This window comes from Micropterus salmoides, unplaced genomic scaffold, assembly GCF_014851395.1.
Source record: "Micropterus salmoides isolate LMB-PRFRI ecotype aquatic unplaced genomic scaffold, ASM1485139v1 Ms_hic_scaffold_17, whole genome shotgun sequence".
Classification (NCBI taxonomy): Eukaryota; Metazoa; Chordata; class Actinopteri; order Centrarchiformes; family Centrarchidae; genus Micropterus; species Micropterus salmoides.
In genome coordinates, this window is record NW_024040817.1 from 20,557,808 (window position 1) to 20,575,559 (window position 17,752).

General features: G+C 42.3%; 2 protein-coding genes across 4 annotated transcripts; one reads left to right on the forward strand and one right to left on the reverse strand.

The window, feature by feature from the left end:
• Positions 1–3,607: 3,607 nt before the first annotated feature.
• Positions 3,608–13,056, reverse strand: smarcc1b (SWI/SNF related, matrix associated, actin dependent regulator of chromatin, subfamily c, member 1b). The gene is made up of 28 exons (XM_038724792.1): positions 12,800–13,056; positions 12,344–12,463; positions 11,951–12,036; positions 11,061–11,142; positions 10,880–10,972; positions 10,614–10,683; positions 10,442–10,511; positions 10,279–10,354; positions 9,534–9,659; positions 9,261–9,343; positions 9,067–9,173; positions 8,915–8,974; positions 8,746–8,774; positions 8,533–8,648; positions 8,368–8,439; positions 8,161–8,274; positions 7,747–7,900; positions 7,522–7,632; positions 7,257–7,316; positions 6,822–7,080; positions 6,173–6,244; positions 6,050–6,096; positions 5,833–5,941; positions 5,609–5,748; positions 4,661–4,795; positions 4,348–4,480; positions 4,056–4,160; positions 3,608–3,957 (listed from the first exon to the last, which is right to left on the reverse strand). Exons 1-28 carry the CDS (start codon positions 12,974–12,976, stop codon positions 3,890–3,892), a joined length of 2,874 nt encoding a protein of 957 aa, XP_038580720.1. The 5' UTR covers positions 12,977–13,056; the 3' UTR covers positions 3,608–3,889.
• Positions 12,812–17,512, forward strand: aste1b (asteroid homolog 1b). 3 transcript variants are annotated; one of them, XM_038724794.1, is made up of 7 exons: positions 12,812–12,949; positions 13,699–13,949; positions 14,306–14,572; positions 14,688–15,673; positions 15,811–16,021; positions 16,124–16,316; positions 16,659–17,512. In XM_038724794.1, exons 2-7 carry the CDS (start codon positions 13,712–13,714, stop codon positions 16,966–16,968), a joined length of 2,205 nt encoding a protein of 734 aa, XP_038580722.1. In that variant the 5' UTR covers positions 12,812–12,949; positions 13,699–13,711; the 3' UTR covers positions 16,969–17,512. The 3 variants fall into 3 exon arrangements, with proteins under 3 accessions (XP_038580722.1, XP_038580721.1, XP_038580723.1); XM_038724793.1 differs by lacking the exon at positions 12,812–12,949 and adding an exon at positions 13,245–13,322; XM_038724795.1 differs by lacking the exon at positions 12,812–12,949 and adding an exon at positions 13,329–13,609.
• Positions 17,513–17,752: the final 240 nt, after the last annotated feature.

Here is a 17,752-nt window from a genome sequence, read left to right on the forward strand (position 1 = left end):
TACTGAGGACTTTCAGTGGATGTAGGACTAACAGTTAGATTTAAATTGCTGGGGTGGAAAGTCAAGCAGGTGACACAGGTTAAAGTTTAACAGAAATTTATCATGATCAGACAGCAAAACGGAAAATGACCTTCAATGGAGATGATTAGGGGATAGGCAAAGTAGGGTACTAATCATTATTACAAAAAAGGGGCGTCTGTGAAATAACAAAAAGAGACAAGATTAGTAGCCTACACGTCAATCAATTGTCTGTGGCAAGAGCCCACCTGGGCCCCGTTTCAGAAAGCAGGTTCAAAACTCTGAGTATAAACCTGAACTCTGAGCTGTCAAACTCCGAGTTTCCGGTTTCAGAACAGGTGTTTAGAATTAGTTCAGTCAGCTCTGAGTATGTTGAACCTGCTGGAAGCGCGTGCGTGGGGATGAAAAAAAGCCATCATCAATGGAGCTCCGATACTACGATTCACCATGGCAACGGGTAGCCTAAATAAAGGCAGAGCCTCCATTTTAATCGGGTGTAGCTAGAAATATGAATGCGTGTCAACGCGGACCATGATTGGCTCTAAACGCAGGAGTGGAGGAAGGATCGATTACATTTTATACAGCGTTGCTCATTCATCATTTAGCAGACTGGAATTTTCTTAATGAATGATAAAGTGCTGGGATTCTCCTACAGCCTGTTATTCATTTTAAATAGTTACAGGCCTGTTTATTCAGCTGTAACCTGACAGGAATAAATGCCCGTGGCAATAACTGAAGATGAAAATATTAATCGAACAGATTACTACATAGTTTAGGCTACTCATGGACCTGTGATTGTAAAGTGACAGTCCGACTCAGTAGCCTAGGCCTATATGGCTATCAATGATTTTTTTTGCAGTGGAAAATGTGTCTAAGTTCAAACTGACTGAAGTTTTAGACATCTATGTTACATAAATAAAATCTTGATCATGATTTGATGATTTAAAAACTTGTGACTTGTTTGGGGTCTTTAAAGATAACTTAAAAAAACATCTAAAACTTTCACAACAATGCACCCACCATTTTGTCAGTGGGTAATATAATTTTTTCCTTCACTCACATTCACCTTCTTATTGTAGGGTTGACGTAAGGGTTGAGAAGGGGTTGGGTGTTGGCGTACCATTGTATGTTGTGATTGTGGTGTGTGTGTGTGTGTGTGTGTGTGTGTGTGTGCGCCAGTGAAGGGCATTAAGTACATGATATATGCTCTTAAACAATGTCTGATGTTTTATGTTTGATATGTCGTGTACTTTTGAATAATGTTGATATTTATATTGTATGTATTTGTATTTATTTGTATTTATTTGTATTTGGGGACTGCAGATGTAAATTAGCCTAAGGCTAACTCTGGTGTAATGCATCAAATGTTTACATTTATGTTATTAATTGCACATGGTCCCTTCTAAATAAAAAAAAAAAAAAATGAAATGCTGTCAAAACACATTCAGACTATCAGCAGATATGAAAAACTCACTTTTAAACTAGCCTATTTGTTTCAGCTGCACCAGTCATCCTCACTCAGAAATATTCACATCCAGTTGATAACTACAATAAGAATGTTCAATCTGTGCGACCACATTATGAAAGGTTACCGTTCATTGATCAGTTTTATACAGATCAGTTTAAACAGTACTGCAGCGCATGGTAAGTGTTTTTGTGCAACTGTTGCCAACCTGACAGCCGCCTTAATGTCCCCAGAGTCACTGAGTTATAAAGGACAGTGTAGCTTATAGATTTTATTCTGTGCTGAGGATAAATTTCCGATGTCCAACGATAACTCTCTGTCCATACATCGATGACAGATTGATCATAAAAGCTGTCATGTTCAAGATCATGTTTGGGTTAAAAAACAAAAAAAACAACTAATAGGCCTAAACTATTTAACCGTGATTTCGATGTTTCTAAAAACGCCATTGCGTTCATATAGGCTATGTGCTAGGCTTTGATATCGACACTTTGGATGAGGAAATGTCAGACGGCCGCTTCAGGCTCAGCAGGAGGGGAGGAGTCAGAAAGAAACTCAGCGTTAGTTGAAGTATCCTCCTCCCGAGCAGGTTAAGTTCGCAGGGTTACAGACCTAGATTATCTGATCTCGCTCTCTGAAACCGAAAACCCAGAGTTTCCCTCATCTCGGGCTCAACTTACTCAAGAGTTTTCACTAAACCCGCTTTCTGAAACAGGGCCCTGAAAAATCCCCTACCCTTAAAACGAGACAGTATTACTGATTGGTCTAGCTCACCGGAGTCCAACTGGGGCTAATCAGCTGCACTGTTCTGCAGCGGCTGTCACTGCAGGAACTGGTGCACCCTTCCCCGACACCTCTCCAACCGCGAGAGACAGAATGACGGAGAGAACACACGGACCGCAAACACTACCCCAACACAGGACCTTACGGGACATAGCCTAAAGATCAATCATCAAGGATCAAGGCGATTTATTTATCGTTATACAACAGAGGTTGTGAAATAAAAGTTCTTAGTGCCTTTATGCTACACACGCAGAACGTAACGTTTTAGGATGGGGCAACATAAAATAAAACAAACATATACAGTTAAGCTATTTATATCCATATTTATATGTCACTACGGAATATGTTCCACTTCCACAATATCAGTTTCAAGAATCAATAATTATTTTTTAAGGGGGGAAAAAAGCGTGACTGACGAGAGTGACTGAAAAGTTCATTCCTTTGGAGTTAAAGCATCTGTGGAATCATAACTATGCAATACATCTACAATCCTTACTGTCGGCTGCATTTAAAACATTTTGAAGACATCATTGAAGCTATGGTAGCCTACTGAGACAGTGTAAATGCAAATGGGAGTTGGTGCTCACAGATGACACCTCAGGCTGACAGACAACATTCTGGAGGTGTGTAAACAGGATACCTCTAAACCTTTGAGTTTGTCAGAGCCTGTTTAATGGTCTTCTTTACCATTTTGGCAGGGCACACTTTGAGTTGTGACATCATGTTTATCACTAGACAGCCTGTATAGTGTCTCTGCTTCTGCTTAATAGATCGTTTCCCAACCTTAACTTTATCAGATTCAAAGTAAGTTTGTCTTGCCAGAAACAAGAGAAAGTGCACCTTTTTGGAGCATAAACAGTTATGGGTTATGTTAACTCTCTCGACTTAGGACTCCATTGTATATGTGAGGAAATTATATCAGTGAGATTTCTTTTAGATGTCAAGTAACGTTGAGGACAATCTTGTAGTGATCTTTCTTGTTGTTGTCATTTCCCAGGAACAATGTAACTTTTACATTTGGAGGTATCGCAACACAACATATCTTAGACAAATGTCATTTGCTTTTAGAAAAGTTGTTGAGTGAATATGAATTATTTAATTGAAAACAGAAATGAATGTAACTGGATTCCCTCAATGAACTTCCAGGTATTCCAAAGTTTTCACACTCTCAGAGGGGCACGGGGAAATGAAAAGTTAAGTTGAATGTTGTTGTGCAACTGCTGAGCAATTGTAAATGTTCCATGAAGAAACACCCATTACTGGAAGCAAAACAAACACACAGACAGAAGCATGCAGAGACACAATACAAAAGGTCTGAACTAGAAAATACGACACGTTTTAGTTTCATGTAAAACAACTTTAATGAGTTGAGTTCAATCTTCAGATTTCTCAACTCTGACGTCAGAGCACAAATATTTCACAGATATAAGACGGACTGAGCCATTGACCAAATACAAATCAACTGTGTCTATGTGCTTGTGTGTCTTTCAGTCTATAAACATGTCGCTACTGAAGACTTTCAGACTTCATTTTCTTAACAGTTCTTCCTGAATATCGTTATCTGTGTGTTCTGGTTGATGGAGGACTGGTGTGTATGTTTGTGTGTCTTGTTTTCTGGTCAGTTCAGCTGTGACTCGATGCTGGAGCACCCGGCTGAGCTGGTGTTATCCCATCAGGCTGCGAGGACGGGTCTGAGGCAGAAACACAGGATGTTTGTTTCACCACACACACATAATGAGACTAACATAGCACATATCAGTAACCAATGGAAACAGTAAAGAATACTCACACATGCCATTGGGAGCGCCAGGGTGTCGAGCGGCCATTGCCTGGGCATTTCCTCCACCAGGCATCATCCGATTGGGCATGGACTGGCCTGAAGGAGGAGGCGGGGCTAAAATATAACAAGAAAACTATAGATGTTAAAGGGTAGGTACAAACAATGATTTAACAGAAAAGAAATTAAGAACTGAGTGGCACTGGATTCCCGCGACCCTGGACGCAGGATAAGCGGTTGACGATGGATGGATGGATGTCACTGGATTAATTCAGTACAGTGAGTTGCAAGAATGAATGCAGACCTGAATGCTGCACTGTGTATCCCAGCTGCCCCTGCTGCTCCCTCTGCTGGCGAACCTTCATCTCTGCCTGTTTCAGCTGCTCTGTGTGAAAGGTCTGTCTCTCTGACAGGAGCTGCTGCCGCTGCTGCTCCAGCTGCACATTACCCACACAGACACAAAGTATTAATGATACCGACTGGTTTTTGAGCATGTTACTGTTGCTTCTGGATATAAATGAAATGAATAAATGCAAAAACTAGCTATGCAGCGCATGGGTTTGATGATGAAGAGGTTTCATTATTCTTTTTTTAGGGCAGATACTATGTTCACTCACAGCCTCCTTCTCACGGTCCATGATGGTCTCCAGCTCCTCAAAGTGCCTCAGCTTGATCTCCAGCTTCTTCATCTGGGTCTCTACCAGCAGAGCCACCAGGGACTTGATCTTCCTCTCTTCTACTGCTGCCAAATGCTACAAATAAGTGAGGCAAAGAAGTACAAAAAGCACTGGGTGTAAGTCTATGAGATAGATAAGAAGAAATTGAGTGGAGGTAAAGATAAAAGAAGGTAAACATTGAAGAAGATGAGAAAAGGAGGTGAGAGGATGGTAGATTAGATTGGGTGTGACAGAGCGTGGCAAAGAGGGACATGGAGAGACTAAATGGATGAAAACTACCAACTTATCAATGATCAGCAACTAGGGGTGGGACGACAATTCACCTAACTACACATCATAATAGAAACACATTTGAAATGCTCGCCACAGGTTTATATTGTTGCAAGAACTATTTTCATCACAGCAGCTGGCTATGATTGTGGGCGGGAACATCTCCTAGGAAAAGCAGAGACTCGAGACCTTAGATACAGCTGATTTACTTCATTGCTACATACTTTCTTGCCAAGAGTTGATGAGAAGATTCATAACACTGTTATGTCCTCCCGGTACATATAAGGTTACATCCAGCAGTGGAAAATGGACATTCGTGCGTTTGTTCTTTTGTAGGAGAACAACAACAAGTCCAGGAACGGCACGGCCATCGCCCGACGCTGAAAGACGTGTAGTCTGCACGAGCCGCCGCCGCCACATCCAAGCAAAAGTAGCCTATTTCATAAATGACGCATCGATGAATCGTTGAAATAATCTATCGAAGCTTCGAATACTAAAATCATCGTTAGCTGCAGCCCTACAAAAAACAGAAAAAAAAGTCTCTTCTATTTAAAATAACATGTGAATTGTCTTTATCCCAGTGATTGGTCCGTTTTGGAGTGGAAAGGCGGGATTTACCTTGGCCTTTGTGGCAGCTGAGGCTAGAGCGGCTGCTGCTGCCGTGGTAACGCTGCCCTCCACCAGATCCTGCTCCATCACTCTCCCATCATCCCCGTCTCCCTCCCGCCGCCCTAAGCTCTCGTCGTCATCTCCCCTTCCTGGATCAGAGAGAGAACTTCTTTAATGTGGACAGATCACATACCAGATGCATACAAATATGTATAGTGTACATGTTTACATACCGTCTCTCTCCTCTGCTAGCATCATTTCAGCATTTTCTCTTTTGACTCGTTCTCCCTCCAGTGTGGCTCCAGTGGATTCCACCTTGAGTCCATCCATCCTTACAGGGACCTAAAACAGATCCACACACACACACACACACACACACACACAGGGTAAGCCACAAAAAGCACCAGTAGATACAATAAAACTGTCGCTATGCTCTTATTGCTTTTTCACCTGAAGGGAGGTGGAGTTTGTCTCAATTTTTTCTAAATCCATTGATTCTGAAGGACACAGGAAGACAGAATTAGGGATGCACTGTACAAAGCACAGAGAACTAGATTAATTTGTGTGTCTTACCTATTTTGTCAGGCTGGTTGGACATTTCTGAGATCTTATCCACGGAGTCCTCCTGTACTCGGGAAAACTCCTCTGAAGACAAAGATGTAGAATCACTATACACACACACAAACACTACTATCTCAGAACCATAACCTAAGCCGTGTCTCAATTCACAGCCTTCCTTACTTACACTTGCTATTTTGAGTGCATTAAGCACCCGAATGGCACACTGATAGTGGTCCAAAAGTTGAGTGAAGAATGCTGGACACTTCTCACACTTAACGGTCGCCATCTTGGCTACGTAGTGAAAGGGGAGGGACCACAAACCCATTTCTAAACTTGTGAAAATGGCAGCCGAGGAAGCTGCAGAGGTTGCGATTGTGAAAGTATGTTCATTTTTATTCACTTTTAATTTAATTGAATTGAAGTCAAGTGAACAAACAAATGATGGTGTAAATGATCCGCCCGGTTACAATTCACCATTAAAAAAGCAGCAGCAGCAGCCGTCAAATGTTGGGTTCGGTACTTGCTCAACGGATCATGTTTGATTTGAGCACATAGTTTGACATGTAGTGTACTCCATTTTTAGTATACTAATTGAAGTATCCAAATTGAGACACAGCTATAGACTACACATACATTAACGCTCCTCTCTCTGTCCTCTCACCCAGTGCTGCCTTAGCTGCGGATGATGCTACCCGTGGATCCACCACGGATGCCAGAAAGGCTACGGTGCTCATGACAGGGTTTTCTGATTGGCTGAAAGGCACGGGCTGGTACGCCAGTGGGCCGAGGGAGGCTGAAGAGTCTTCTAGGTAAGGGTCTTCAATCGGCAGACGAAGGAAGTGTAGGATGCATTCGTCCTGCGTCCTGGAGCCCACATGCTCGGACACTTTGTTCCAGTCATCTCTGTAGACTTCTAAGGCCTGAGAGAGACGCAGGAGAAGAGGAGACAGAGAGGAAGCAGGGAAGGTTCAGAACAAGTTGCAAAACTTATGTAAAAGATTCTCATAAATCAGTCAAACAATTTCCCTTTTAGGAAGGCAATGATTCATGTGTAAGATCTATGAAAGGAAGCCAAAAACAGAAGTGACTGTCTTACCTCTAATAGCAAGAGCGTCTCCTGCTCTGTCCATTCCCTTCCTGCACTTGCTCCTTTAGCCTGAGACAGATGTCATGAGAACAATCTTAGAAAAATTCTATTTACAACTTTTTAAATGTGTAATTACAGAAATTGTTAAAATGAGAGACTAGTAAAATAAATATGTCAAAAATGAATCAGGATGTATACGAAACAAGATTCAAACTATTGGGTGTTTAAATGAAGATGTAGTTTTCAGTATGTTTGTACTGTTACGATGTGAGACCTTAGGATGTTTCCTAGCGTAGATGTCGCTGCGCAGACCGAAGTTCTGGCAGTCTGAAGGCTTGTCTCTGCTCTTTTCTGGAAAATTCAACATGTGCTGTGAGGCTGACACCTGCAAGAGTAAAAGTTCATTAGGAGGCTTTCCAGATATTAGGAGGCTTTCCAGATGATACAAACATGTATTTCAAATACACCTGTGATCATGTGCTATGTGTGTGTGTTTTACCTGCAGGGGTTTGTGTTGTAGGGGGGCTAGCCCGGTCGGTGTATCAGCCAATACGTTGAAATGAGGGGTGGGCGGGGGTCCCATGGGGAGGGGTCTGCTCTCTGCATCCACCTGGTAGTTAATCAAACCCCACTGCTCCAAAAACGCATGAACTCTGAAAACACGGAACATTTTTCATTATACTTATACTACAGATGGAAATACGCTAATACACACACAAATCAGCATGTGTCATGTTAAATAAAAGCTTCTTTTGAACTGCAGACCCATTAAGTACCACATACCACATGTCCCTCACAACATTACAGATTTAATTTGTTAACGTGTTCATATCAGAACACCCACATACTACACCTAATTTAGCAGATGCAGAAGCCACTGCATGATCACAAACACCCACACACTGATGCATACCTCATGACAGCACAGACGTCTCCAGTCAGGTTGCGCCTGCAGGACGTTGAACTGAGGTATTCCTGGGGGTTGAGCCGGTACGTGTCGATCATGAAGTTACGGTACGCCAGGTAGCTGCAGCGCAGAGAAAGATCATGCTTTTAGAGATGATATCTCCATCATCTGATAAGAATTGAATAGTAAAGTCTGAATGGCTGCAGTACTCACATTTCTGGAGATTTGGACTTATTCTTTCCATTGAAGAACTCAGGCAATGAACGTTTCTCTATCGAGTGAATGCTGGGATGCATGGATTGAAAGGTTTTTTTTTGGGGTTAGGCTATAAAGTTGGGTATGTTTGTGTTTATGTGTGTGTGTGTTTTTTTTATTTACCTGTTGTAATTGAACCATGATGTGTAGCTTGGTATTATGATATGATGGGTTTGTTCTGTGATGTTATCCTCTCCTTCTGACAGGCGAGATATCTCCCCTCTCCCCTCCTCATCTTCCTAGACACACACGTAAATACAGTAAATTTAATAACACTGAAACTAAAGACACTAATTGATATAGACTACCCAACCCTCCTGTAATTATCATATTTACCCTTCCAGGGAAGTCATCCTCCTGTTCATCTGAACAAGTAAAAATGAAAGAACGGAGAAAACTCCAGGTTCATTCACACACAAGACCAATCGTATTTCATAATTTCTAATGAACATTTACACATGCTCCGTTTCTTCTTAAACATTAGATATAGCACATGTAAACCTACCCAGATCTGCCATGGTCCCTCCTTTGACAGGAGTATTCTCACTGTCTTTCTTCAGGTTGACTACAAGAGCAAAAAGATGAAATTAAGAACGGTTTACGGGTAATATACTTTTATGTGCCAATTTCCTAGTCACTGTTTTTTTGTGTTTTTACCAATCTTAGGTAGTATGACCTCCTCCATGTTAGGAACAGGGGTAGGGTCCTCCATGTCTTTGGTCAAGTCCTCTTCTGGCTCTTCCTCCTGTTGTCCACGCCTTCTCCTGTGCACACACAAGAATCCATGCTGAGACTGCACACTGAAGGGCCAAAGTATACCCTCCTGTTAGGTTAAAACTTTTGTTTCTTACCCCTTCTTTCCTTTCTTCCTGCCTTCAGATGAGGGAGGAGAGGGGGAGCGTCGTCTCTTTTTGGCAGGGGTCGATTTGGAGTCCTGCAACAAGAGGGTAGAGTTTCCGCATCATAAACTGAAACATCACAGATAAAGACTCTTCAAATTTTAAAAATTAAAGGTTCCTGGTTGCCTCCATGTTCCACTAGGAAACGGTAAGATCTATGTAATTATAATTGAGAACACCTTTCCCCTCACAAGCCCTCAAGGTCGCCCACAGCTTGGAACAAACCTGTTCGTCTCTGAGGTGAATACGCTGGCGGAGAATGATTGGTACATTCCTCTCATCCACACAGTAATCTTCCTCGTTCATCCACTCGTTGAAAACATCCGTGTCCAGAACCCAGCCAGCATGGACCTGGAGCACACACCCCCACACAAAGTAAGTATTAATGTGGTTCATTTCATCAAGTGTCCAAAATGGACAGACACACCCACATACCACATTATATGACCAATTGCAAGTTAAATTGACTTCAATCAAAAGGCTTTACCTGTCAAGTTACCTGTTGAATGTTTGAAATATCATATAAATGCCTCCATAATGTATATAGAGTATGGTCTGTTGCTGTTCTGAAACTGCTGACTACCATACAATTCAGTTCAATTCAGTTTAATGGGGCTTTATTGGCATGGGAAACTCACGTTCTTGCCAAAGCAAGTGTGAAATAAAAACATGTACATAAACAGAAGAATTGCGCTATTAAAAAAAGTAAAAAGTAAAATAAGATAGATAAATAAGCTCTCTCACTGTGAGAGACTGCACTGCTCTGCAGTAAATTGACTCCTACCAGGCTACCTTGGCAGGTGAGCAAAAACGTTAATTTGACACTATGTTTAAATCGGCGTACTCTAACATTTTGAAGTGTAAAATATTGATGCGTAGCTTAATATAGTAAATGTAGCTGGAAAAAAAAGTGTTGACTGTTATAGCATACATAGGTGGTTGTTCTTTGAATGCATGCTGCTGTACTAACCCGCCACGGCTTTTCTGAATGTGGTGGCTCTTCAACCTCTCCTTCAACATCACTCGAGGACAGCCAACTGTCATAACTGTTGAAAAGTGAGAAACGACACAATAGGTACACATTATGTTTTGGTATGAACATCTATGTGTGCATGCATGTGCTTGTGCATTACCTGTCAGGGTGCAAGCCCCAGTGTACCAAGACATGTTTGTCTTTCCGCATGACAGGACGCATCCATTCATCTGAAGAAGAAAAAAGACATGTATGAAAAAATGGTGTCAAGTTAAATAAGTACCAGACATTTAAAAAGATAACAAACACACAATGCACAAACTTTAACTGACCTTCCTCTGTAGAAGCAGGTGACGGGTAGATGTGGTGACTGGCGAGCGTTCGATCGTCAGTGAGTGTACCCTATGGTACGACAAACCATGAACAGGTGGCACTAAAATGTAACTGCATTTTCAGAGCTGCACTGGGTTTCATTTTTGCTACTTTCTAAATCAGCCACATCTGTCTCAATATACTTCAACGTATTCTTTCATTATCTTTCATCAGTCCATCTAACCCTCTGTCTGCACATCTCTAACTCTATTCTGCAGCACTTTACCTGGTGTTTGGTGATAACATCGGTAAGTCTGCTAGCCAGCTCCTGATCCAGCGTAGCGTCCAGATACACTACAGGCTGTGACATACAGCTGTTCTGTAGACACACAAAACACAAGTTCATCAGTTGTGTGTTCTTGGTGGGCTGATGTGTGTGTGTGTATTAATGTGTGTGTCTCTGTCACCTGGATCAGCGCTCTTTCAATGGTACCAAACATCTCGACATTCCTTTCAGTTCTTGATGGATTCTGCAAGTCAAACCGCCGCCTTTAAAAAGAGGGAAACAATGATCAGTGCGCCAGGCGCATGGTTCAAAAGGGTACTTAGTCTGTGAATTAGTCGTGGGTGTGTTTTGGACATAACACGCACAACACCATTCAGAGTGTCATCTCCCATTCCTTTTAAAAGCCAGTTGCACTTGCACCTTGGCGCTTTGCAATTATAATAACAAATGAATGGCGCATTATACTGTAAAAACCATTAATTGACCGATTGAATGGCATTTAATCAGCAAAACAAAAAAACCTGTATAAGCGTGACAAGACGAGACAGAGGAAATTCACCAATGAAAACATAATTCAATTTTTAGCTTCTGAAATAATTTAAACTCTCTGATGGAGCTCAGGATTTTCAGGAGGACAGCTGCTTTACGCCAAACTGTTTCACTGTATGAACCTGGACTGTGTGTGTGAGACCTTTTGAATGTGTAGAACACAGAACATGAAATAGCATTAGATCCTGACCGATCCTGTCGGCATGCCAAGAGATTTTTTAAATAAATGAATTTACGCTGCTGTGCCTGGTGCGTAGATGTGCACAGCGTCTCTCTTACCATTGGAGTAACGCACCCCTAATATAACAAAAAAACAGTGAAATACTGCACCGTTGACTTTAGACCTGTTTTTTTGGGGTCAATGGTGCAATCACTTTAAGTTTAAATGACTTTAAGATAGCAATGCAATGCGCAATGCAAATCATTTTAAGACCAACACTCCCATAGGCACAAATGACACTTTATGCTGCTTTGCACCGGGTGCAAGATGGGGCCCAAAGTCATCAGATGCCTGAAACTCACCAGCCTTGCTCAGCTTTGAACTTGTAGGCAGTGCCAAGAATGTGGCAGAGTCCACCCCCTGGTCGCAGATCCAGGAAGCACTGTGCCTGCAGAAAAATTGTAAATTCAACACTTAGTTTGTTTTGCATGTTTTAACCCATGTTGCCAGATTTTCACCTAAAAATGTTTTCCCTTTCAAACGAGGACCACAACAAGAAGCCTTGAGATTTATTATATTTGAATATTATTCAAATTACGTCACAACTGGGTGATGTAGTATTGTATTTATAACACTGTCAAACAAAACACAAGAAGACTAAATACACATAAATCAGAACATTTTGAGATTCTATAGACTTTTACCAATCAAATGATGAGATATTAATACACGACATTTATAAAAGAAAGACTCACAGGCAGTTTGGTGAGCGCAGGACTGGCAGCTTGTCTGCCAAAGGTTTCCTCCTGAAACTTGAGAAGCTGCAGCGTCACTGCAGCCAGAGCCTGACATGATGGAGCATCCACCAGCACAAACTGACAGACACAGACACATTTTTTGAGGAACATAATTCTTTATCATACTTTCATGCAACCTAATGCATTTTACCGACAGTCTCACCAACTTAACTATAACGTTATTGTATTTGGTCGGATTTTAACCTCTAGGATCTGGCTACATTTGCACTTCGTCTTTTTTAAATCTTTAATTAAGATAGATACGGCACTCCTCAACTTCACACAAATCTTGCTTGCCAATGTAAAGGTAACGGTATCGAACATGAGACGTTTGTTTACAGTCTGAGCCGCAGGATTGCTAACGTTAGCAGGGGGCGGCTAGCTTCTTAGCTAGCTTCCTAGCCAGCTAACTACCTTTTTGTAGTGCTTTCCGATCCACTGTCGCACCACCTCCAGCTGGGCTAAAGTATCCGGACTCTCCCAGAACCTAGCGGACGGACTGCTGTCTTTTTTACGTTGTGCGGATGTTCCGGAGTTTGCTTGGCTTGCCCCGAGAATCCCGAGGTTTGTTCCTCCGGACATTGTAGCCATAATAAAACAAGAAATTAATCTCAAACGGGAGAACAAATCTGGCTAGCGCGCTCGCTAGCGTTTGCGTTCTTGCTCTCTCGCGAGAAGAAACGCGATTATAGTATTTCAGCATAAGAGTTTTCTATTTTTTAATGTTTAACTGTCTGTCATTTTCATGTGTTTTTTTTAATTTAGTTGTGTGCTTTTTAAAATCAGTAATATATGTTTAAAATACCAAACAATGTTATTTATTTGCACAATTGAATATACACCTTTCTTACAAACCAGGACTTTTACATTGAAGTATAGCATTACAAGGAAATAACTGCGCAAGACCTGAAAACAGAAATAAAGTAAAGTGACATAGGTTGGTAGCAGACTATTTATATCTGCATGCTCTAATCCTGAACTACCTTTCGAATAATTGTTTTAAAATGCACTTAAAATACGGTCAATCACTTGCCTTTGGTTTAGATGAATTTTTTGTTTCAGTAATTTCCGTTGTGACATACCTTTTAACAGAGTCACACTGTCAGTAAGGGAAAACAAAGTCCAGCTGACTGTCTACTCAGCAATGGCTGAGAGTTTGTTACGATTCTTTTCCGTCGCATTCTATAATTGGACTCCACACACCCTCAGACGACCAACCAGGCAGTATAAACTACTCTGAAGCTCTGAAACTCCACCAGCACCTCTGTGAGTGACTCGTAACTCATTCATCTTCTCACTCCATGTTTTTTTAGGCTCTGAGATCCTATGGGTGTCCAGGGTCTGACCACCTATGTGGAGGGGAACAGAAACTTTCTACAAGATGTGAAGTTCAGGGACAGTCGCCTGGTTATTGATGGCTGCAGTCTGTATTTCCGTCTCTATTTTACCCACGGTTTGGACCAGCAGCATGGAGGGGACTATGATGCTTTCACTTGCCTGCTCAACCAGTTCCTCTCTGCGTTGGCAGCCTGTAACATCCAGCCATATGTGGTACTGGATGGAGGTAAGGATGCTTTAGAATTTGAATGCCCTCTCAGCTCCTTTATTTTAGGAAACTTAATTTCATGATGTTAATCCAAGTATTTACTTTTATATACAAAATACAATTCAAAGAAGGAAATCTTCCAAATTTTTTATTTATAAAGCAAGACTCTTCTCTCTGTTTTATAATTTTGTTTTTCAATGTTATAACATAGATTTCTAACTATTACATAATGTAGTCAGATATTTTGGTCATTGTAGACAGTTCTTTGATGAATGAATTAGATTAAACAAAAAAGTTTTTTGTTTGGATCAACAAGTTCATTTAAGCCTGCACAAACATTTAATTTCTGTCTTTCTTTTGTGTGTGGTTAAAAGGGATTGATCCCAGTGACAAGAAGTTTCCCACCCTGCGGCAGCGTCTGCAGTCCAAGATAAGGGAGGCGGACAGTCTGTCTCGCGGCTGCAATGGCTCTGTTCTCCCCATCCTCACAAGGGACGTTTTCATTCAGGTCCTCAGCCAGAGAGGAGTCCCGCTGGTCCAGTGTCCAGCTGAGGCTGATTGGGAAATAGCATGTTTAGCTCATCAGTGGAACTGCCCAGTTCTGACCAATGACAGTGACTTTTATATCTTTGACCTGCCAGGTGTGGGTAGTAGCAAGGATCTAAAAAGACCTTTGTAATGAATGGTAGTGATAGTGTCTCGCTTGATTTTGCCGTCTTTTACATACTGTTTTTGTGCTTTGTTTTCTTATCTTAGGTGGTTACCTGCCACTCAGTTTTTTCCAGTGGACCAACCTTAACGGTAAAGCCTCTCACCGCTATATCTCGGCTCGGTGTTACACCACTAACGGGCTGTGTCGCTGGTTTGGGGGCATGAACCAGGAGTTGCTACCCTTATGTGCCGTCCTGACCGGTAATGATTATGGCGCTCCAAAAGATGCTGACACACTTCTGGGTCTGTTAGATGTGAGTGCATTAGGGAGAGGTGGTGGCAGGGGTAAAGGGAAAGCACCCATGTCCCGGATTGAGGGTCTCCTCCTCTGGCTGTCCTCTTTTTCAAGTCCAGCGGAGGCCCTGGAGGAGGTGAGCAGGCTAATGGGGGAGGAACGCAGAGGTGGAGGCGGTAGGGGCAAGAAAGGACAGATAGGTGGGCTCAGTTCACAGCTGTGGGCAGGTATGCAGGAGTACCACATCACCCCTCAAAGCTCTCTGGCTCGCTGGTTCTCTGGAGATAAGGTAGCTCCTGGAGGGTGGACCTCTGGGCTCGCACAGCTGCCAGAGTGCCTGTCGCAGGCTGCAGCGCAGGGACAGTTAGCTCCCTTGGTGGTAGATGCTATGGTGATGCGCAGAGTTCTGCTCCTCCCACAGGTGGAGAACAGCAAGCTAGCCAGCAGCCACTACATCGCCAGATTCATACGCCAGGCTGTATATGGAATATTACTGCAGAGAGGCCAAGATGTCCAAGCACGGGATGTGAGGGTACAAGAAAACATCAGCCAGGGTACGAGAGGTGGGAGAGGGCGAGGGGGAAGGGGGTACAGAGGTGCTCAGGTTGGTGGAGGTAGGGGTGTAAATGTAGGATTTAACATTGAACACGCAGCCGTCGCAGGTACAGTGCAGGCTCAGGGCTCAGGTGCCCTCGTGTGTGTAGAGGAGTATGACCGTCTGGATGTGAACTTGAAGAAAAACCAGGTAGAGGCACATCCCCCCAGAACCCCCCTACGTCTGGATACACTCAGCCAGGTAAACATGACAACAAAGTATGCAGTATGTCTCTAATAGCATCAATTTTGGTTCATATCATTTAGGAATGTATGGTTTCTAAAAGAAATAGTTCATGTGGTTAGGTTTGCCCCAAGTTGTCTTTTAATTTTACCGAGGCTCCTGTGGCAGTTCGTCTTGGTGTCCTGTTCGAAGTCTTGGGGATGAAGGAGTCCACCCTGACTTCTGTTCCTCTCCACCTGAGGCTGGCAGTAGCAGTGACAGGTTTCTGGCTGCGAGAGGCCATACCAACACCCTCACGGCCCCAGCTCCAAGCTTTGGTGCTGGGCATGGTTTATGGAGAGATGTCCTGGAACAACCAGCCTGGAGGTACCCACTACTAACATACAACAGTTGTGTTGTACCTTTTGTTTTGTTCCACAAGGTATACTTGGCATCTCAGTAACCTGTGACTGCTGCATATCATCCCAGTCCCGCAGCTAAACTGGGCCGCAGAGCGCCATGTGTTGGCAGGGTTGGATAGACAACGTGTGAGGCCAGGAGAGAGACGGGGCTTGGATGTCGGAGTGGCTCACAGTTTCAGCCAATGGCAGGCCTGCCTCTGGAGCACCCTGTGTCTCAATCAACTATTGCTGCTGCCTCTACCTGAACCCCAGCTATCGTGGTAAGGCACAGGGACATGAAAGAGTAGAGAGTCTGGAACCGACAAATGTTTGGCCTTTTTGCTTTATATGATCGGGACCCATGTTCCCGATCACTTGGTAACAACTTTTCTCACCTAGTGGGATCTGATCATGCAGATAGTTTTAGTTCTATTTGCAGAGCTTTTGAGACAACTGTCTTTTGAGAATTTCTGCTGCCAGTCCAATACAATAGACGTTGATGGAATTTAGTTTGAGAGTGAATTGTTTCCAAAGTTGAAAAGTATATGCAGATATCATTGTGGATAAGTGGAATTTCTTTAATTTTTGTAATTTGGCTTCCTCCCTCTCTGTGCGTGTCTCAGGTTGTACAGCGGCACCTTGGTGCATGGCCTCATCAAGTATCTGAAAGGGGGTCGAGCTGCTGAATCCCTCCTGGCCGGGGGTTCTTTGTCCGGACAACTCTACGTCTCGCTGCTGGAAGCCGTGTGGAACTGCAGCTCCAAAACCCATCACTCCTCTTCAGCAGCAGGGAGGAGGAAGAGAGGTGGAGGCCGGGGAAGGAGAGGAAGAGGGGGAGGTGGGAGAGGAGCAAGGGGAGGGGGGAGAGGGACTGGGGAGATAAACAACAGGTTTGCTTTCCTGATGGTCAATGAAGAGTTTGATGATTGGTGAGGAGGCAAAATGAATAGATCGATATACAGAACTTGCTTAGGGCCAAATGAGAGGGGACATTCCAGTGTTTTAGTAAACACCCTCAGGGGATGCTGCAGTCATTGTGAAGTAAAGAACTACATCTTTTAACGTTTACCACTTCTTCTGCCTTTATAATTGTATTACACTATTTAACCTTCCTCACTATTATTAACTGGCCGTCTCAAGTCAAGTGATGTCAAGACATCAGAGATCAGTTTTCCCAAAGCACACGCTTGCCATATTTTAGCATATATGAAAGCTTTTATTAAATTAAGATCACTGTAATTAATGCAACTGTTTTCAGCCTGACAGTTTTATTCTGTTACATCAACACAAGATTTAAACAGTGAATGTAGAGATGTCTTATTTTATCATCTCTGTTGACCAGCGAGATGTATGGCAGCTAATGGCACCTTGATGACAAACGTATGATTATGTAATTTTTATATTTGCCTTACTGCTTATGTATTTGGTGCTCGATTTTACTTGCCTTTCTATATTAAAAAAATTCATGAATCAAACAGACATGTTTTTTTTTATTATCACATTCAGCTAGTTTTTATTGTAATCTGAGAATAAAATGTTTACTCATCCTTTATAAAGTCAGCTTTGTGTTACAGTGCATTACCAAAGCACTCTTACACTATATATATATATATATATATATATATATATATATATATATATATATATATATATATATATATATATATATATATATATATATATATATATATATATATATATATATATATATATATAT

Bases quoted from the DNA above. Each gene is read 5' to 3' on its own strand.
- smarcc1b (XM_038724792.1), bottom strand. From the start codon at position 12,976: ATGGCTACAATGTCCGGAGGAACAAACCTCGGGATTCTCGGGGCAAGC. The intron at 10,512-10,613 runs GTCAGTTAAAGT...TTTCTTCTTCAG, and splicing joins ACCTGCTTCTACAGAGGAAG to ATGAATGGATGCGTCCTGTC. The intron at 8,975-9,066 runs GTAAAAACACAA...TTGCTCTTGTAG, and splicing joins GGTCATACTACCTAAGATTG to TCAACCTGAAGAAAGACAGT.
- aste1b (XM_038724794.1), top strand. From the start codon at position 13,712: ATGGGTGTCCAGGGTCTGACCACCTATGTGGAGGGGAACAGAAACTTT. The intron at 13,950-14,305 runs GTAAGGATGCTT...TGTGGTTAAAAG, and splicing joins ATATGTGGTACTGGATGGAG to GGATTGATCCCAGTGACAAG. The intron at 14,573-14,687 runs GTGTGGGTAGTA...TTCTTATCTTAG, and splicing joins TTATATCTTTGACCTGCCAG to GTGGTTACCTGCCACTCAGT.